Source organism: Mytilus edulis, chromosome 2, assembly GCF_963676685.1.
Source record: "Mytilus edulis chromosome 2, xbMytEdul2.2, whole genome shotgun sequence".
Lineage (NCBI taxonomy): Eukaryota > Metazoa > Mollusca > Bivalvia > Mytilida > Mytilidae > Mytilus > Mytilus edulis.
The window spans coordinates 81,561,636-81,584,788 of record NC_092345.1 but is presented as its reverse complement, the minus strand read 5'-3'; the positions used below and the strand labels follow the sequence as shown (position 1 = coordinate 81,584,788).

The window sequence follows — 23,153 nt, the reverse complement described above, 5'->3', positions numbered from 1 at the left end:
TCATAGGAGAAATAAAGGTAATATCGAAATAAAAAAAGAACTAAATTACAGAAATCGCAAAAATTTTACAATTATTTAGTTTATGTAAACCTTATTTGAAAACAATAACAAAAAATATAGGTCACCGATGAGTTAAAGAAGATATTTCAATTTTATGGCCATAAAATGGCATTTTTGCACCAAAGGGAGATAATTTGGAACTTTTTCAATGATAAAAAACATTTTAAAAGTCATCTGGGGCCAAGCCGAATCGATTTTTTTTGGTTGATTTTTGTACCATATCATAAAGTAATAACTGATAGTGTAATAAATAAAATTTGTAATGAAAAAACAAATGTTTAATTTTTGGCCAAAATTTTTGTACCCGCGAACGGGCGTATGACATTTGCGCCGATTTTGAAAATTTCCATTCTTTCATTTGCGCCGATTTTATAATTTCTCCTAATTGGATTTACAGGTAAAAATAAATTAATACTTTTACTTGTACTATAACTTGAAGGTTTATTGGTATATCTGATTATAAATGTTGTTCACTTATGTTTAATAGATATAGGAAGATGTGGTATGAATGCAAATGAGACAATTCTCCATCCAAGCTGATTGGAAGACTATTTATGAAAGTAAACCATTTTTAAGTTTATTTTGATTCTAATTGTTCTGGAAATTCGTTGTAACACGATGGACATATTGTAACGACCCGATGAGTCAATTCTTTAATCTTCGACAGCCATACATATCGGAGGGTCAGTGTCCAGAAAAATAACATATCTTGCCGATGTACCATTAAATCGTGTAAAGCCAGAGTCACAACGGATTCTGATTGGGAGACTATTGTCAAACCAAAACACAGAAAGAACATAACCATGTGGCAGTTGACCGAAAGACCGAGGCTGAAGATCTACGAGTACGGTAAAGGAAAAGTCTGGAGATGTATCTTCAAAGACTGGGATGAAAAGTTATCTCATTGGCACTAATACCATATCCTCTTATATCTGTTTACCTGTTATTTACCTGTAATTTACCTGTAAAAAAATCGGCGCAAATGAAAAAAAAAATCGGCGCAAATGAAGGAAAAAATCGGCGCAAATGAAATGCAGATCGGCGCAAATGCAAAACGCCGCCGTGAACCTCCTTAAGAGACAAAATTTAGGTCAGTTAGTTTCTGATCTTTAAACAAAAAAATCAAACTTAATTTGAATCAAAGATGTTTTATATTAGTGTTTAAGACAAGTCATTATAACTAAAAAGCATTTCATCTCCAACTCATTCAGCAATTATTTTGGTACAATTAAACTAGAGGCTCTAAAGAGCCTGTGTCGCTCACCTTGGTCTATGTGAATATTAAACAAAGGAAGCAGATTGAAAATTGACTACAAAGTTCAATAACTCCTACAGGGGTCAATTGACCATTTCGTTCATGTTGACTTATTTGTAGATCTTACTTTGCTGAAAATTATTGCTGTTTATAGTTTACCTATATCTATAATAATATTCAATATAATAACCAAAAACAGCAAAATGTCCTTAAAATTACCAATTCAGGGGCTGCAACCCAAAAACAGGTTGTCCAATTCATGTGAAAATTTCAGGGCAGATAGATCTTGACCTGATTAACAATTTTACTTCATGTCAGATTTTCTCTAAATTATTTGGTTTTTGAGTTATAAGCCAAAAACTGCATTTTACCCCTATGTTCTATTTTTAGCAGTGGCGGCCATCTTGGTTTGATGGCCAGGTCACCGGACACATTTTTTAAACAAGAAACCCCAAAGATGATTGTGGCCAAGTTTGGATCAATTTGGCACAGCAGTTTCAGAGAAGAAGATTTTAGTAAAAGATATATAAAATTTACGAAAAATGGTTAAAAATTGACTTTAAAGGGCAATAACTCCTAAAGAGGTCAACTGACCATTTTGGTCATGTTGACTTATTTGTAACTCTGACCTTGCTGAACATTATTGCTGTTTACAGTTTACCTATATCTATAATAATATTCAATATAATAACCAAAAACAGCAAAATTTCCTTAAAATTAACAATTCAGGGGCCGCAACCCAAAAACAGGTTGTCCAATTCATCTGAAAATTTCAGGGCAGATAGATCTTCGCCTGATTAACAATTTTATCCAATGTCAGATTAGCTCTAAATGCTTTGGTTTTTGAGTTATAAGCCAAAAACTGCATTTTACCCCTATGTTCTATTTATAGCCATGGCGGTCATCTTGGTTAGTTGGCGGGGTCACCGGACACAATTTTTAAACTAGATACCCCAATGATGATTGTGGCCAAGTTTCAAATAATTTGGTCCAGCAGTTTCAGAGGAGAAGATTTTTCTAAAAGATTACTAAGATTTACGAAAAATGGTTAAAAATTGACTATAAAGGGCAATAACTCCTAAAGTGGTCAACTGATCATTTTGGTCATGTTGACTTATTTGTAGATCTTTCTTTGCTGAACATTATTGCTTTTTACAGTTTATCTCTATCTAAAATAATATTCAAGATAATAACCAAAAACAACAAAATTTCCTTAAAATTACCAATTCAGGGGCAGCAACCTAACAACGGAATGTCAGATTCATCTGAAAATTTCAGAGCAGATAGATCTTAACCTGATTAACAATATTACCCTTTGTCAGATTTGCCCTAAATGCTTTGGTTTTTGAGTTATAAGCCAAAAACTGCATTTTACCCCTATGTTCTATTTATAGCCATGGCGGCCATCTTGGTCAGTTGGCGGGGTCACCGGACACAATTTTTAAACTAGATACCCCAATGATGATTGTGGCCAAGTTTGGTTAAATTTGGCCTAGTAGTTTCAGAGGAGAAGATTTTTGTAAAAGTTAACGCAGGACGACGACGGACGACGACGGACGACGACGACGGACGACGACGGACGCCGGACGCCAAGTGATGAGAAAAGCTCACTTGGCCCTTCGGGCCAGGTGAGCTAAAAAAACATTAAGCCTGTGATAAAGCATATGAGAACAGCTTTCTTTACCCAGTGTGTCCATTTTATGCCAGTTTTATAGACCTCTAACTATTCCTAATGTTACGATTCATATGATATTCTACCTTGTTCAATTTCATTGTTGACTGCAGCAATATCATATCCAGTACCGAACTTTCTACAAAACTGCACAGCTGAATTCCAATCTGTTGGAGTTGTGTTGTTATTGGCATAAAAACATTTGTTACCTGAAGAAGAAAAATGTTATGTAAGTAAAAGGCATTAATCAACATAAAATGTAGTTCTGCACAACGTATTATTAACTTAAGATGTAGTTTACGTCACTTAATGCACCACACACCATTTTTTACAACATACTATTTAAATTTAACATAAACATTACCTTAAGATGTAGTTCACATCACTAAATGCACCACAAACCATTTTTTACAACATACTATTTAAATTTAGCATTAACATTACCTAAAGATATAGTACATTTGTAACAAGATACCACTTACCAAAAGAAATTTCAAATCCAGTACAAAGAATGAACAAGTTACCAAATTTACAATCCAGTACACAAATCAATGAAGTCATACTTTACTATAAAATTAACTAACATTACAGATCTTTGAAGTAACACCATACCATAAAATAACTTACAATACATAATTGAAGTCACACCATACCCTAAAAACATGGAATAAAATACTATAACTTACCATATATACTTACAATACAGAATAATAGACCGTATCACTATTAGGGAATCTTACATTACTTGACCCAAGAATATAAGACACTTGAAATTTTAAAGGCATACAACAATCACTATTTATTTGTTGCATCAGACATTTTTTAGTATGACTTTAAATTTAACAGCAACCTTTATGATGTCCAGAAATTGCAGACAAATAGCAAATAGGTGTAGGTCTTACCATATGGTTCTGGTACAAACCTACACTACATAGCTACTATCGTACAACTTACCATATACACTATACCATAACTACCATCGTACAACTTACCATATACACTATACATAACTACCATCGTACAACTTACCATATACACTATACATAACTACCATCGTACAACTTACCATATACACTATACATAACTACCATCGTACAACTTACCATATACACTATACATAACTACCATCGTACAACTTACCATATGGTTCTGGTACAAATCCATTGACAGAACAACCTCCAGAGATTAACTGTGGTGGTGTAGGAGTAACGGGTCCAACAGACCCTACACTACATAGCTACCATCGTACAACTTACCATATACACTATACATAACTACCATCATACAACTTACCATATACACTATACATAACTCGTACAACTTACCATATACACTATACATAACTACCATCGTACAACTTACCATATACACTATACATAACTACCATCGTACAACTTACCATATGGTTCTGGTACAAATCCATTGACAGAACAACCTCCATAGATTAACTGTGGTGGTGTAGGAGTAACGGGTCCAACAGACCCTACACTACATAGCTACCATCGTACAACTTACCATATACACTATACATAACTACCATCGTACAACTTACCATATGCACTATACATAACTACCATCGTACAACTTACCATATACACTATACATAGCTACCATCGTACAACTTACCATATACACTATACATAGCTACCATCGTACAACTTACCATATGGTTCTGGTACAAATCCATTGACAGAACAAGCTCCATAGATTAACTGTGGTGGTGTAGGAGTAACGGGTCCAACAGACCCTACACTACATAGCTACCATCGTACAACTTACCATATACACTATACATAACTACCATCGTACAACTTACCATATACACTATACATAGCTACCATCGTACAACTTACCATATGCACTATACATAACTACCATCGTACAACTTACCATATACACTATACATAGCTACCATCGTACAACTTACCATATGGTTCTGGTACAAATCCAGTGACAGAACAACCTCCAGAGATTAACTGTGGTGGAGCAGGAGTCACAGGTCCAACAGACCCTATTGATTTTTTGCAGATAAATCCTATTTGTTGGTTGCAATTGTCATCATTCCAGTTCCCTATTAAAACCATTGTAAAACTGCATAATTTGTTTATTAACCTTTCATACTATTAAAAGCAGTTTAAGTTTGCTTACAAACCTCAAGAAAGATGTATTGAAAAAAATATAAATATACACAGTACTACATATAATTTCAAAAAAATAAAATATGATTAATTTCTTTGCTTTCAAAACACTATTAATTTATTCTTAAAGGTGGAATTAGCTATTATTTAGACAAAATTTTTTAAAAAATATCATCATTTTGTTGTTCAAACATTAATATAAGTGAAATATTGAATGATTTCTCTAGTAGCAGAATTTAATTTAGAATCATTTTTATTTATTAATAACTTCATATCTTTCTTCCTTGTACTAACCATTGGAGGAAAGCAATCCTGCACACCTTTCACCTCCAAATGCATCATTGGGTTCGTTTCCATTCCAGCTTTCAAAATCAAGTACAGAGCCGTCACTCCACCTATAAATAGATTCTCAAATAAAATATTTTCTTTTGTTACAAGTAGAATTTTTATTTCAGCATTTTCAGTGTTTAAAATAGTCAAATTTACACACAAAAAAATATGATTTTATCTAAGGTTGTTTACAACAATGGATTGGTTTCTTTTTTTCTTCTTTTTTTCACATGATATAAACATGTTATAGATAACATATTTGGCTGGTTTTCTAGGGGGAAATCTATTTCTGTAGTCTTTATAAAGCTTGACCACCTTATTTTTAATAACAAAAGAAGTTGTTCTCCTGGATCAAACCAAGGTCATCATTTTATTTTTCTCAATTAAGCACTGATTAGAACAAGAATGTGTCCCAAGTACACGGATGCCCCATCTGCACTATCATTTTCTATGTTCAGTGGACTGTGAAAATGAAATAAAATCTCTAATTTGGCATTAAAATTAGAAAGATGATATAATATCAATCATGACGAAAATGCGTTCAAATGACAAATCTACGACAAACGAACTGCAAATTGTGATCGTTTGAGAAATATTGAGATTCAATATTCAATCTGTTTTAAGATCATAAGTCCAGTTATTGTCTCTTGAATACATTCCATGTATCCAATCTCTATTCTAGATACATAAGCAAGTCTTATCTGGATTAATAAGGTTTTATAAGTTTTGCTATTTATACATATTATGATAAAATAATTTCATTTAACAATCTAGATGAAATTTACTTACTTATATTTTCCAGGCTTCTCAAGTTCATTAAGACCTATCCAAAATTCATTTTGATTCAACTTAGAAGTCTAAAAAAAGAAAAGAATTCTATTAATGAAATGCATGTCTGCATTAAGTACCTAAAACTTAAACCAGTCCTCTCAGCTTTGCAACCTCTTTCAAAATACTACACCTAAAAATATTTACCATTTATTTTAACAAGAAATACTAGAATAGAAAAATAGTGTTGCTTAATTTGATGTGTGAAAAAATATTGTGCATATAAAATTACACAGCTTCTTAATATTCCAAAAAGTAATTTTTAATTAGTTTAAACATATTTTATTATTCAAAATGACAAACGGATTAGACACAAGTTTTACAACTTAGTAATGTCTTCTCCAATTTTTACCTTTTTTAATGAAGTTAAACTTGATGTTGATCAGTGATTTTCTCTGTGAAATTCAATTACTTTCATAAAATAGTATCTATGTTAAGAACATTTATCTTGGACTAAAGTTTGGGACTTGTTTGGACTTTTCAATAGACAACTTTTGAGTTCGATGCATTTTCTTCAAAAAATTTGGTTTAAATGAACATCATTCGTGCGTTTCGGGACATTGTCACCTCCGTTCAAATGTTGATCGAGTGCTTGGAAAACTATAAATCTATATTGCAAATTGATTTCAAATAATTGTCTTTTAGCACTGCTGTTATTAGGAAATTGTGATTAAGTACCTACTGAACAAATATTATTTCTAGTTTATCCTGCACAATAACAATCACTAACACGCTTGATGAATGTTTATAGTGCAGGGATACAGGCGATCCCCTCTATCTGGTAAATGACGTCATAAAGTGGCACATAATTGACAATTTTTTTCCGGTGACGGACAAACTTGAAAGTGGTCTATTGAAAGAACTAAGTACATAAACTAGATGTTTATACTGATTTCTACATCATTCTCGACAAGCTTGCAATGAAAATAAAAGGAGGAAAATATGCATCAGCCATTTGAAAATCTTCTGTAATTTTTTAAGGCGATAAACTAGTGTTTTCAAATGGAACATTTAACATACTCTAATTATTTTTTGAATGATTAACTGGATTATCTGTATTGAAGTTGATGTTTTCAAGACATGCATGTCTGCAGCATTTTACAATCGCATGGTTGTATGATATGTTGTATTGAAATAATATATATAGCAGCCTTTCTTAGATCAGTCAGTACTCCTGACTTTATGTGGATGTTACTGGCCATGGTATGACCAGAATTCACTAATTTTGCAGTTTTTAAATCAGCATTTTGTTTGAAATAGGATCAAACCTTTGATATGAATAATTTACATTTTTATGTTTAACTCCACACAATACTAAGTTAAAGTGATATAATAACTAAATTGTGAACTTTGATAGGCTAACAATTGTACAATGTATATTTATATTGTTTTCCAACCTATACATTGTATATTATGGTTACTTTGGATTTCGCCTAAAGCTGAAGGACAAAAATGTTACCTTAAGCTAAAGGACAAAATGTTTTTGTGCTACCATAATTATGTAAAATTGTAATTTTCTAAAGATAATCAAATAATCAATAAACTAAATAATTGATTTTATAAAAAACAAAGATTATCATTCAAATTTTAACACTTTTTAATTAGGTTTTTTAAATTTTAATACACATTTTTATCAAAATCTGTTAAATCGGAAAAAGCTCTGATTAACAACTTTAAAACATTCTTGTAATTCCATACTCCGTTCTTCTGACACAGTAAAAGTGTAGCATGACTACTTTAAGATATAAATAAGTCTTTAAATTTAACTTACCATGCCTAACAACAGATTGTTTTCATCCTGAGCATGAATACTGGCCAAATTAGCTTTATTAGCTAAACAATACTGTTGGGCTTGGTACCATGATAGCGATGAATTAGCACCATTTGTGGGATTGGTCATATAACATGCTCCATTGAACAACTCCCAGGAGCCTGCACCACACTGAGCAGCTACAATTGAAATAGTTTAGACTATTAGTTTTCAATTATAATATTAATTACACAATTTGAACAAACAAACAAAAAACAAACCTAAATTGAAAATTCAATTTTGAGATAAATTAAGATTTAGCAGCAACTATAAGATGAGTTGACAATAATGACCAAGATTTATAACTTTTATGATTCTTACATAATTTTTTCGTTTTTTCTGCTTTCTGTTTATTTTTTTTTACAAACAAACATGGTTTACATATGGTATAAATGATAAACATCAATGAAGTCCATGTTCTGGACTATGTTCAAAAATCAATCATTGGTTCATCAGCAACCATACCAAATTTTCTAATTTTTATTCATAATAAGATGCTTTGTCATCAATGTGTTACCATTACCATTGAATAAATGATTTTTTATTTAAGTGTAGTGACGTTATTGTTAATCTATAATCAACAACTTACATGTAACACCAGTCACTGGTGCAGCAGTAGTCTGAAGTACTGTTCCTGAAAAATCATTAAATTGAAATGATGTAATGCCACTGTGCACTTAAAATGTCCATCGATTTTTTATATCTACTCTATTAATATTTGGCGACTTTTTTCCTTAATGAAATAAAATGTAAAAGGCATCATTATATCTCTCTGTGCCTTGCTATTTGTACAATTTCCCATTGATCCCACAGCCTGATTTCTTTTGGATTCAAGTGATTCTCTAAATATGTAAAAGTAATAATGCCACATTCAATGCAGCAATATAGTGTTTCAATATCTATCCACATCAATTTGTCAATGAAATATAGGTAAATCATTCATACAACAAGACAACTGACAGAACTTCAACTTGCACAAGATTTACTTTTTATAACAACTTCATGTAATTTCATATTCTTTGTAAAGAAATACCTTGTTGAGACAAATTGATCAAAAAAAGAATAATGACCTTTCATTTTTTTATTCCATCTTTATCAGCTTGAATAATAGCTTAACTAAGCAGGCTTGCTTGATAAAGTCAGTTTCTAAGACTGAAATATTTGTGATATTTTTATTGAAATTTAATCAATATGAATTAAATTTATTTATTGAATTGATAAGAATTGGATTTGTCTCCCTTTTTATGTTTTTATTGTTGCAAGCGACACTAAAACCGGTTGTATAATACAAATTTTTCTGTTCATAAGCGATACGCAATTATCTCGTGCATTTATAGGCGGGAATTTCAATATAAAACCAGTTGTTTCGGTAATGTTATTTCATTCTTTAACAAACTGTAGACGGGTGCAAGGACAAAAACCCACCACACCCTACCCCAATTAAATATTTGTTTGCTGCCGTTATGATTTATAATTACAGATTTTGTATGCAGTCTTTACCAATCGTCATGGCTTTTAAACATGTTGACATTTGATGGATGATGATGTGATCTAACAAAGCTGAACATTACAAGCAATGTGTATGGCGGAATTAACGTATTGTGGTGCTGGAAGCCCAGTTGTCACCTCTTCAGTACTGGTTGCCCTTTACTGAATCAATGAAAAACATTAATTATATTGTCATTGAATGATTTATTCTTTGGCCTTTTGAAAATCTAATTGTTGTTATGATTTTGTTGAAAAATTAAAGCCATGACAAAATTCGCCAATTCTAAAATAGTGTTGTTTTTATTCATGAGTCAAATAATAGAATCTAGAGACACAGAAACTGTTTGTATGTCATAGGAATTCACCATTTTGCTATATGTCGGTTTGGTAGTTTGATATCATATACAATAACTATATTTTTCATATAAAGCTGATAAAGGCACAAGCTTACCTCTCTGTATCTTACAGATATAGTTGAGAGAGAGATAACAGTTATTGTCATTCCAAAGTCCTTTCTGTGTGGTATAGCCTACAATCTGTCCACAGTCTTCATTGTTAAAATTATTAGGTTCATTGGGAGCCCAGGCCGTAAAATCAAAACCCGATCCATCACTCCAAACATATCCTGTCTCATTTACACGATCATTAAGTCCAATCCAGAAAGTTGTGGAATCTCTTTAATAAAAAACAGATTTTATTTCAGAATGATTTGACAACATCTTAAAATTATGATGAAACAAGAATGTGTCCCAAGTACACGGATGCCCAATCTGCATTATCATTATCTATGTTCAGTGGACTGTGAAAATGGGATAAAATCTCTAATTTGGTATTAAAATTAGAAAGATCATATCATACTGGAACATGTTTACTAAGTTTCAAATTGATCAGACTTCAACTTCATCAAAAACTACCTCGACTAAAAACTTTAACCTGAAACTGGACGAAAGGACGGACAGACGGCACAACAGATGGATGGAGGCACAGACCAGAAAACAGTATGCCCATAAATGGGGCATAAAAAAGATATAATTATTTGGTGGATGTATTATTAGTGTCAGGTGTGTTTACTGGAAAATTAACTTCTTTATTAAAAACAATTTCAAAATGTAAAAGAAAAAAATACATATAAAATAGAAGATGTGGTATGATTGACAATGAGACAACTCTCCCCAAGAGACCAAATGACACAGAAAAAAACAGTTTTAGGTCACCGTATGTCTATTCCAAGGGACAATCAATAACACATGTCTAAGGACACAAAACAATATGAACAAAAAAATGAAATGACAAGCAATTATCCATAAAATTAGAACATTGAGAAACACAAACCACATCAAATAAATGAAATAAGTGATAGAATAAAAGACAATACAACAACAACAACAACACACTAATGTATCCACTTACACCAGTAAATTAGTTTTTATATAGTTTAATTCATTCTGATCATGAATACTAAGTAAGTCACCACCAAGACCTCTACACAAATCTCTTGATGCTTCCCAGGTTTGTTTCTGTGCTGACGATGAGTATTTCTGAAATATAAAACAATAATTTAATTATGGATGTAACACGTCTTCTGATTGGCTGACGTTATTTTGTTATCAGCCCATAGACATAATTTAGTCATGTGACAGTGACGTCATCAACTTTTTTCATGGTTTTCTACGGTTTAAAATGGAATTTAGAATCAAATTATAAGAAATTACTGTAATATTTTTTCTGTCTATTGGAAATAACATAAAAAATGTGGTGCACACTGTTAAATAACCCGCTACGCGCGTTATTCAGTGTGACCTAAATTTTTTATATTATTTCTTCCTAGACAGAAAAAATATTACAGTCATTCCTTAAATAGTTTAAAAGGGCCTTATAAAACTTTAACACAAATAAACATGAGCATGGATACTATATCAGAAGTATATTGCAAACTAGTTAGCCTGCTCAAGAAAAATAAATGAGGATTACATAAAACATCCCATTATGTGGCAAGAGACATATATCCCCCACTTCCTCTTTTTGTAGCCCTAACTTTTTTCATTTATAAAGACTTTCTGACAACAATGTTAGACATGCACACATTTCCTTTCTTCAATAAAGAATGTATTACAATAATAAACAGCATACCTTATAACAGTAGGATGAATACTGGTTCCAACCCATAGGACAGGGAACATTGGGTGCAATTGTTGATGGAGGTGCAGTAAAGCCTGTCCGCGGTGTTTCACAAATGTAGTTGTGGAGTTCAGTACACTGCTTATTTCCCCATAATCCAATTGGATGAGTTGTTCTCATGGCAACACAAGTATTCTTTTCATTTCCTGAAGTAAAATGATTATTTCTTACATTTCAATACATATGAATTACTGCTTTAAACTTTAAATATAATAAAGACAATTACATTAATCAAATGTTGCTTTAAATATTAAGATAGTTGCCGATTTGAATATGAATGAGGGGTATATCTAGAAATCATGGTTATGCTTAGAGATGGAAGTGCAATGTATCTATTATGAAATAGTTTTTAAAAATATTATTTTCTCCCTTTTTTTTTTAAGATTTTTTAAAAAATTTGAACACTTGTCTTGTAATCTACATTCATTTTGAAAATCTACAGTGTTCATAATTCAAGTTAATATTTGCAAAAGCATTTCTAAAAATATTGAATACATTTATTTCACATTGCCTGGAAACATATCAGAAATTGGTGTCAAAAATCTAATTTGGCATTTAAATTAGACAGATCATACCATAGGGAACATGTGTACTATATAAGTTTTAAGTTGTTTGGACTTCCACTTCATCAAAAATTACCTCGACCAAAAACTTTAACCTGAAGCAGGACAGACAGACAGATAGACAACCAATAAACAGACGAACTAACAGATTCACAGACTAGAAAACAGAATGCCCCTCTACTATCATAGGTGGGGCATAAAAACTTATCAAAATCTGTCTGAGATATTACCTGTATGTGTGTTGTCCCAGAATGTAAAGTAGTCTGTTTGCCCTTGTACCCAACTATAAGTCCCTGGAGTGGATTTATCTGTTAGTCCAATCCAAAAGACATCTGTTCTGGTGTCTATGTAACTGGCTAGGAAAGATTGAACATACCTAGAAAATTGAATACTAATTTAACCAAGAACTATTTCAAGATTTGAATAACCAGAAGATATAAGGCGTCTGTATAAGAAAAATAATTAGATTAGTGGTGATTACATATATAATTGAATAAATATATCCTTTGATTTCATGCATGAAGATCATATCACAAAGAAATGCCAAAAATAAAATTGCCAATCTTTGATAAAATGATGGCAATATGTTTCATTTGCCTTTGAATCAAACAAAGGGTAATAATACTCACTATCCTCATTTCCATTACTCTGACAACAAAATATATGTGTGTGATTACCTGTCATTTACTGTTGCCAGCTGACCTTAGTACTGTGATTGACATGAGGCTTGGGCTGCCTGCCATGTAAGACCCATTATTTACAATATATATGTGTGTGATTACCTGTCATTTACTGTTGCCAGCTGACCTTTGTACTTTGATTGACATGAGGCTTGGGCCGCCTGCCATGTAAGACGTTGGGCATTATTTACAATATATATGTGTGTGGTTACCTGTCATTCACTGTTGACAGCTGACCTTTGTACTTTGATTGACATGAGGCTTGGGCCGCCTGCCATGTAAGACGTTGGGCATTATTTACAATATATATGTGTGTGGTTACCTGTCATTCTAATATGACGTGCTGCTTCTTTAGCTTTGTAAACAACACTGTGATAAAATTCTCGATAAAATATACTTAGCGCAGACTCAGAGATATACATAATAATGGCTGTTACAATATACTTCCCACGTAAATCTACATATATTGGAACCTGTTTGCAGACCCTTTGCTGATTTTATTGTTTTAAAAAGTGCAATTAAAAAAAGACAAAATAACTTTTATTCTTATTCGTATGCATAATAAAAAGAAGTAATGCACAAAAGCTTGGAGAAGTCAACAAAATGAAAATTAAATAAAATTCTGCGAAAGTCTATTAATCTTTTTGGCGCATTTAAGTCATTTTAAAACATGACGTCATACAAATGAAACCGCTAAAGTTGAAAGTTTTCTGTTACATGAACCATCGGAATTGGTATGATATTGTATTAAAACTGATTTTTGAGGTAGGTTTTGTTTTATTTTCTTTTCTATTGCATTATTCGCATATTTAGTCATTTCAGCAAGTCAACATAGCGGCTCCTTAGTTACAAAATGTCAACTTTGGATTTGACGGAAGCTTATGAGAAAAACGTGTAAATTAAAAATGGCAAATGTTGGTTTTGAGAATTTAAAGAATTAAAAATTTCTAGCGTTTATTCACGAAATAAGTTACGCAAGCTACATATTTATAAAGATATTTGTGATTTATCTAACAGGGAGTAAAAAAGAACAGCCACACACGCAGCATACCTACCCTCGCTTCAGTTTTTTAATGACCGTATTTGTCCTATTAGAATTGAAATAATTCATGGAAGCCATAGATTGTTGGAAATTTAAACATGGCCTGGGCCGTGATATTCGAATTTTATCCTGAGTGTTAGCGAGGGATAAAATTAACGAATATCACGGCCCAGGCCATGTGTAAATTTCCAACAATCTATGGCTTCCATGAATTATTTCTTAATTTACTGTTGCCAGCTGACCTTTGTACTTTGACTGACATGAGGCTTGGGCCACCTGCCATGTAAGACGTTGGGCATTATTTACAATATATATGTGTGTGATTACCTGTCATTTACTGTTGCCAGCTGACCTTTGTACTTTGATTGACATGAGGCTTGGGCCACCTGCCATGTAAGACGTTAGGCATTATTTACAATATATTTGTGTGTGATTACCTGTCATTTACTGTTGCCAGCTGACCTTTGTACTTTGATTGACATGAGGCTTGAGCCGCCTGCCATGTGAGACGTTGGGCATTATTTTGATCCAACAAAGCATAGCATGATGCTCCAAAACCATATCCTCTCCACTGTTAAACAGAAGAATTTGACATTTACTTTAAGTATCAATGAGCACATAACTCAACAGGTGTTTTTTATTTCTTCAGCAATATTACCGTAAAAATTTAGATGTTATATATTGATTTCCTCTAGAAGAAGTTAATATGGATAATGCAGTGTGAAGACTAAAGAAGTATAAATATACATTTGTTTATATATTTATGTATACATATATATATATATAACTTTCTACAACCACCACTGAATTTATTTATTTGTAAAGCCAAAGTTCCAACCCATACACTTTGTCTATGAGATGAGAGAAATGTGTAAGGCTTTTTAATATTTATCATCTTTATAAACATTTTACTGAATTATTTTTCATAATTTCATGGATGCGGCTCATTCTATTAAAATAATGTAATACTCACAGGGTGTGTACATCCCTGGAATAAGGGATTCTGCCCAGTAGTAGCTACTACCTGTACACCTTTTCTACACACATAACCCTGAGATAAAGTGTTACATGGCATATCATTCCAACCTCTTCCCTAAAATAATAAATAAAGAATTATGACAGTTAATGAAATATAACAGTTTACAAAGTAAAAGTGTCATCTAATTGGAAGAAAAAATACAATAAATAAACAATTAAAAAAATTAAATATGTACATGGAAATCAGACATTTTATTCAAACAAGACAGGTGTATGGCAAACAGACAACATCTAAATGAAATTAAAGCAGGGGTGTGGCAATTTAACAAAAATTACCTGATGCTCAAAAACGGAAGCATATCCAATTCAAATAGGATTCATAGGTCATCATTGATAAGGGAATTGTCCAGATCTTTTACTTGTACCAGAGAATTCATTTTAGACTTTCAACTTATCCATCACTTCAACCTTTCTCCCCAACTGAATTATAGTTCTTAAATTACTTTACTGTGTATTCATTATTATTTGTGGGATATCAAATTTTGAAGGATTTCATTGGTACAGATGAACTACAAATCTAAATGTTCAACATATTACAATTTGTCTATACACTTTGCAGACTTTGACTTATACAGTACACTTTATGCAAACTTTGGCTAAACCATAAAATCAAATATCCTTGAAAATGTAAGTCTCATTCAGTCCATGAAAATTAGTACTACCGTAGAAAGGGGTGTATAGTTCGCGGTTTTTTACCTTGGGAATGAAATTGATGGAAGGGGTGCGGACTATGCAGTACTATAGGATTTCGTGACATTTTTTTCCATGTAGGGATACGATGTTGAACGAGGTTTGGCCAAGTAAACAGAAACATCATGTGTTGTCAATGTTATAATGTATTCTTAACAACTCTTTGTATTATTTAGAAATAAAATAAACAATCTAACTGTATTCTTGACTACTCTTTGTTATTTTTTTTAATAAAATAAACAATCTAACAGTGTTGACTTAGTAATTTGCATAAAAATCAGCCTTTGATAGAATGTCCGCTTTGTTTCGGATTTGGTCAAATTTGTGTCATTGCATTTAAACAGTGTACCTGAATCCTGAATATCAATGAAAGATGAACCCTTCAATGGTAAAACCATAATAGTCAAGTTGAAACCTAGTGAAATCTTCCCAAGATAGATTTTTTTAATGTTATTCGCGTGTGTACAGTACAAGTAAACCACGATGCGCCATTTTGAAAATGTGTGATTGAAGTATCAGAAATTTTCGTATTCCGACTTTTTGTGTTTAACTGTTAACTTATCGACGTAAATAAATCAAGACCTAACATTTTTTAATTGTAAATCGTAACCATTAATACTGAAAGTGTAAACCTGAAAGAAGTGGAATTTTGTATACGAAATATATTTCCAGGTGAAAGGTCACATTGTTTGTTTTTTTTTACATTGTGTGATTGAGCTGTTTTATATGTATATAACAGTGTCTCATAAGTCTTTTTAGGCTGGGTGTTGATCTTTTTTTTTATGTGATTGTACTTGTGTAAATATTTTACTATTGTGTAAGATCAATACGTGACACTTTAATAAAATAAATTTATCTTATCTTATCTATCTGTATCGTCTTACATGAATGAGTTTTCGGGTTTGTGTGTAAAGCAATTACTTAACCATGTCAACTTTTGACAAGTGATGAATGTAATTCAATAACCTAAGGCAGTTCTTCAAATCAATAAAAGAAATGATAAGATTAAAGAGTTATAACATTTTAATGAGTTCTAATCAATTTTTAAACATCAAACATCAAACTTTCGATCTTAAATGTTTGATCTTAAATTTTCTTTTGTTTAATAGCATACCAAATATTTATTTTTTAGAATTTTAAACAGTTTATTGGCTTGGGCAAGCTACCACTTTCAATGTTATCAAAAGTGATAACGCTGATAGTTAAATGTACATGATTGAATTAATTAACATTTATTACATGAATACAGTTCTTACTTTCATTGTTTGGGACTTTGAATTAATTAGTAAAGAATGATAGTCTGAAAGACGATTTAATTGAGCAATTAAACAGAATCTTTTGAAAACTTTTAAAATAGATTAAATACATATCTTTTTAAGTCCTCTTTTACAAACTGATCATAACTTTATATTAATCATCGATCTTTTAACAACAATAATTACTGTGTTGCCAGTCTTTAACACAGATTAAAAACATATCTTTAAAGATCCCATTCAAAAACTTATCATAAGTTTTAAGTGACTATCAATCTTTTCAACAACAATACTTACTATATTGCCGATCTCGGCAAAAAAAATATAAAAAAATACGCAATTTAGGCATTTTCCGTCATTGTTCGCGGACCCGATCTTGTCAAAAGTTGCCGCGGACTATACAAGCGAACTAGACTTTTTCCTTGATATTTGGGGATGAAGAGGGGGCGCGGACTATACACAAATGCGGACAATACACGGCCGTATACGGTAGTGCATATAAATGAATCCACAGTATATATAACATTCAAATTCAACTAAATATCCTAATGTCTAAATGATTTATGAAGTGTATGAAAATAAATATATATATATTAGAAAAAGGATAGAAGTGAGCCATGCAAACATTGGCACAGACTTGGATCAATGTAAAAATATAACTTAAAACCCAGCTTACCTGGAGCCAAACACTGACACAATCTTCATTCAGGTTCCTCCAGTTGTTGGGCTCTTTACTATTCCAGTTTGTATACAACACTGGTGTTCCATCATCCCAGACAAAATAATTCTCAACAACTCTGTCACTAAGTCCTATCCAGTAACTTCCACCCAAGAACAGTCCTTTCATTGCTACAAATAAATAGAATATCATAGCTTCAAATAAATAGAAGATCAACGTTTCAAATAAATAAAAGATCATAGCTACTAGTTAATACAAGATCATAGCTAATTAATTATTTGTTCATACTCTAAATATTTTGAAAAGGCAATACCTTAAGTTGAGGATACTTATGCATATTGCAGTTCTGCATCATATGTTAAAGTTTCCCCCTTCAGGGAATGGGCCTCATCAAGATAAGAAATTATATAAAGTAATACTTAGAAACATCTAAACATACGTCTAGGTAAATTGGCTTGTATGAAATTCTGCTCATCCCGACTGTTGACTGTTGCTAGGTAACCACCTCTCTTTTGACATTCTGTCCTGGCAGCAGTTGCAGTCATATTTTTTCTAATAAAAGCCCAACATGAGTTTGCATGTTTTTTCCATCCAAATTGACATCCCAAAAACTGTCCAGCTGTAAGATAGTACTTAGTATAGTTAAGTTTTACTATGTCAGGTAAATACACAAGTGCATATGATAAATTTAGAGCAGGTGCTTCTCCAATTAGAATTGAAACTGGCAGATATGAAGATTAAGATGTAAATCAAAGGTTTTGTTTTAATAGTAGAAAAAAAAATTCAGATGTAAATAGAATATGAAAAATATGTGTTGTAATACCGCAGTCCCACTAGGCCACGATCGCACTATGATCTGTGAAAAAATGCAAATTTTGATGATCGTAGTACAACCAAGTAGATTGCAGTAAGGTCGTATCACGGTCGTGGTGAGGTCTTCAAGATCGTGATGAGCGTGGCCAACTTTGAACATGTTCAAAACAATCATTGTGCGGTCTGGGCAAAATCAGGTTGTAGTAGAAGCGTAGTAAGAGCGCACTAAAGTCGTGGTAAGATCGCAAAGGTCTCTGTACCATCGTAGCGAGAACGTAGCGAAAGCGTGATTCTATTCAAAGAGACAGTGCTACAATATCACAGCGACGTTATTACCACATCACTACATCCATCACATTTTAACCGCGACCCAACTACGCTTCAACTACGACTATACCATGTTTACACCACGCTGTTCAAGACCATAGTACGATTCTAGCACACCCTTATCGTCCTCATCACGCTCTTCTTACAACCTGACTACGTTCACACTACGTCCATCATTCTCATTGTCATTTTCACATAAATATATTATATATCTCCAGATTTTGTTTGTCTGTATGTAATTAGGACTTCTTGTCCATTTTCTCTAACCACTCAACCATGCTTCTTGTTTTTATATTGATTAGACCGTTGGTTTTCCCGTATGAATGGTTTTACACTATCAATTTTTGGGGCCCTTTATAGCTTGCTGTTCGATGTGAGCCAAGGCTCCGTGTTGAATGCCGTACCTTCGCCTATAATGGTTTACTTTTATAAATTGTTACTTAGATGGAGAGTTGTCTCATTGACTCTCATACCACATCTTCCTATAGCTATTGACACATCTGTGTCATCTCTGCTAAAAATATTGTTATTTGAGCTTTATGGACAAGCAAAAGGTTGTAATTTAGGTTGGATTGGTCCGGAATCTCTACTTGATCAGGATTCAATACTATCAGAGCTTCCTCTGCCTCTACATCAACCCTTACCACCACGCCCACATGTTCTAGAAGATTTTGGTTGCATCAGTGTATTGTTTCCGAAAAAATCTATGTTTTAATCAGAAATAGAAGAATAGAACTGTATTGATATGGAACATGATGTTGACATTATTGCTGAGAATGTAGTAAGATCGCTGTATGACCGTAGCATTATCGTGGTAAGAACGTCCTATAATCGCAGTAAAAGCGTGGTAAGATCGTGTTGCAATCAGATAACACATGGTATGGTCGTAGTGAGAACGTGATAAGCGTAGTGAGGTCGCATAATAAGCACGGTGAGAAGGTGGTATAATCGTAGTGGGATCGTTCTAGAAGCGTAATGAGGACGTAGTAGCATAGTGATATCAACGAAAATTTACATTTTCATGTGTTCATACCGCGACTTCACCACGATCTGAATTTTTTTTAGATCGCCGTGAACGTGGTGCGATCGTGGTCTAGTGGACTGTGGCTTTAGAATGCAAAGAATGGGTAGATTTGGGATTTTTTTTTTTTACAGAGTATGTTATGTAGAAAGTAGTTTCAATTATTTGTGTAATGAGGACATTTTTTTATTTACATTTCACAGCCAAAATCTGTCATGAATTACTTTTTAAGAGAGAGTGTATTTTAAAATTGTAATAACTGTATATAATGTTGTATTTTGTTTTATTCTTTTGATTATGATTATAAAAGTATTGCTTTTTAATATGGTGTTTTATATTAAGATATATTGATATATGTTATCTTTTTTAGAAATTATCAAAATCTTCTGACCAATATTTACATTCTGTTCACTTATTTAACGAATTAAGTATAAATAAGGAGAAATATGAAATTCAAATATGTAAATTTTCTTCCTGCTGTATCTTTGAAATTAAGTTTTCTTAACAACAGATTATTCTTACCTGGAACTCGTGGAGTTGGTCTTGGTTTAATTGTAGTTCTTGGTCCCCCTGTAAAAAAGATTTAGTTTGTTTAACTTTGTAATAAGATACATCGATTGGAAAAGTTAAACATTTCTGATAATACAAAAAATGCATGTTATTAAAATATAATTTTATTATCGTTTCAAACTATTTTAACAAAATTTAAAATAAATGGAGAGTACTTGCAAATAACTTTATAAAGGTAAAAAACTCAAGAACGTTAACAGTGATGCACCGAAATTTGAACTTGATCTGTGTTTTGTTTTAAAAAGCAGTGTGTATAAGTTTCAATACATTTGGTTAAGGCAAACTAAACTAAGAAAATGAAAACTAATTTTGTGACATACTGACGGACTAAGGAAACACATAATGCCCCCTCCTCCATACAGGCGAATCAGTTTGGAATAGCATAAACACTAAAATATCTTCTTTTTTTTAATTTTCTATAACAAAGGGCAACAAATTCTGCAAAAATTGTTAATATAGAATGTGACTTGAACCTGCCATCTTGTGATATTTATAGATTATAAGAAACAAGAATGTGTCCCAAGGACACGTATGCCCCATCCTCATTATGATTTATCATTTTCTATGTTCAGTGGACTGTGAAAATAGGGTAAAAACTCTAATTTGGCATAAAAATTTGATAGATCATATCATAGTAAACATGTGTACTAAGTTTCAAGTTGATTGGACTTTAACTTCATCAAAAACTAACTTGACCAAAAACTTGAACCTGAAGGGGGACAGACAGACAAACATAATGCCCCATGGTATTTCTACCATCTTAAGACCAACAAAGACTATGATACAAAAAATTCAACTGATAAAGTAAAAAAATAACATTGAAAATTAAGAAATTAAACTCCCTCAGGCAAAGTTGACCTTTAGAGAAGAATTTTGCCATTCTGTAAATGTCCTTTATGGTCATAAAGCTCCTTATGTTTGACCATGTTGACACGTCCCTGATTTTCAAATGTTCAGCTTTGAGCATTCTTGATGCACGTGATGATAAATCCAGAAAAGCTCTTTGGACACAAAAAAAACACACAAGCGTTTTATATTTTTACAAGCACTGGGTTGGTACAGCGGATAGTGAAGGTACCATCAGCTCGATAGGCAGTGCTTTTGTACTGACATGATCTTTATCTTATACCTATTAAAAATCCCTATTCATAAATTAAGAAATCATTTAGAAATTAAAAGGTTCAAACTCCCTCTAGAAAAGTTGACTAAAGATAACTGTGCTATTCCGTTTATGCCCTCTCTGGTCATATAGCCTCTCTTATGAATCCCTGGTATTCAAATGTGTAGGTTTGATTTGTCTCGATGAAGATAATTCCAGAAAAGCACATAGTGTTTACTTAATTTACAGAAAGAAATGTAGAAACTTGATATTTTGAGGTCTCCACCAATACCTTCTTATGATATGAAATGGCTTTATACCAACTTATCAAACCATTACAGGAAAACTAACTGTACAAATAGACTGATTGAATTTAAAGCTTTTATCCCTATTTGACTTCATGGACAGGGGGATTGACTAATCACATGACATCATATGAAAACATTCAGTGTAGATGTTACTTTATTACTTGCATACGGTACCTCATAACTTTATATTAATCTAATCAAAACTAAATTTCTGAAGCAGGTGATTTTTATTTTCCATCATATTTTAATAATTGATAATGATGAGTTTCATGAACACAATATCGTATTCCAAAGCTGTGAATAGCAATGTGATCAGCACTCGTTATGAAAACTAAATTAACAATAAGTTCATATTGATAACACCAATCCATGCAACAAGAAAGCGAGACAGACGGACAAACGAACAAACAAATGCACAGACCAGAAAACATAATGCCCATATATGGGGCATAAAAATGGGGTATAAAAAACAGCATTACATTAACCTGCAAATGGAATTTATATTACATAATAGATGAGATATTTATAACATATTAAGGAAACATTTAAATATACCTACAATATTTTTTACATATGAACCCATTCCTGTAGTTACAAGGGAAATCATTCCATGTATGACCTCGCTGTACATAGTACCCCATACAGTCCTCATTATGTCTGGCATCGTCTGGTTGCCCTTAAAAAATTAGGTCAGTTTATTTCAAAAATATTGTATAATCAAAATTCCTATTTCACATACTTAACATTTTTCCCATACTTCAGACATAATCTAATGTCATAAAATGGTAGCTACCAAATATGAATATGAAGGAACAGGACTTACATTGATATCAGGGGCTGTATTGAGTTATAAGGAGTTATAGCATAATCTTTCAAAGATTCTCTAATGCTGGTCTTCTAGTATATTACGAATTACTTATTATTTCATGACATTATTGACTCATGAATTAAACATTTAACCCACATCCATTATTTCCAAAAACCTATTTTAATTTAACCATAACACTAAATCATGTACCTGTCCCAAGTCAATATGTGTTAAAAAGCTGCTTAATTAAACATTTTGTGTTTTATGTTTGCAGTATAATATTGAAGAGGCAATGCCAGAGAAAACCAGGCAGAACTTTGTTCAACAACCTTTTTTCGATAAATGTGTTTTTGTATTGTATGCATCTAAATTCTTTTGTTGGGAAATGACATTTTTAAAGGTCATATTGGGTTATAATATGTATAAAAAAATAAATTTGATTTTACAGTAAATTTGACTGCTTATATAGGGAAATATGGGTATTAATTTCTCAACAAAAAACT

General features: G+C 32.2%; 1 protein-coding gene across 2 annotated transcripts in view; it reads right to left on the bottom strand.

Moving 5' to 3' along the window:
- The window catches only part of LOC139513127 (macrophage mannose receptor 1-like), an 81,920-nt gene that overhangs the window by 23,288 nt on the left and 35,479 nt on the right, over window positions 1–23,153 (bottom strand). The window contains exons 19-35 of one of the 2 annotated variants that reach the window (XM_071301354.1): window positions 22,402–22,518; window positions 20,388–20,435; window positions 18,144–18,323; window positions 17,702–17,874; window positions 15,018–15,137; window positions 14,482–14,615; window positions 12,553–12,698; window positions 11,712–11,905; window positions 10,992–11,119; window positions 10,033–10,256; window positions 8,683–8,727; window positions 8,055–8,233; window positions 6,245–6,312; window positions 5,420–5,520; window positions 4,951–5,058; window positions 4,128–4,163; window positions 3,074–3,196 (exon numbers count right to left, since the gene is read on the bottom strand). In XM_071301354.1, the coding sequence (XP_071157455.1) occupies window positions 3,074–3,196; window positions 4,128–4,163; window positions 4,951–5,058; window positions 5,420–5,520; window positions 6,245–6,312; window positions 8,055–8,233; window positions 8,683–8,727; window positions 10,033–10,256; window positions 10,992–11,119; window positions 11,712–11,905; window positions 12,553–12,698; window positions 14,482–14,615; window positions 15,018–15,137; window positions 17,702–17,874; window positions 18,144–18,323; window positions 20,388–20,435; window positions 22,402–22,518 (2,124 nt within the window). Of the gene's footprint in view, window positions 1–3,073; window positions 3,197–4,127; window positions 4,164–4,914; window positions 5,059–5,419; window positions 5,521–6,244; window positions 6,313–8,054; window positions 8,234–8,682; window positions 8,728–10,032; window positions 10,257–10,991; window positions 11,120–11,711; window positions 11,906–12,552; window positions 12,699–14,481; window positions 14,616–15,017; window positions 15,138–17,701; window positions 17,875–18,143; window positions 18,324–20,387; window positions 20,436–22,401; window positions 22,519–23,153 lie in introns of both variants that reach the window. The other variant, XM_071301353.1, reaches the window with a different exon arrangement.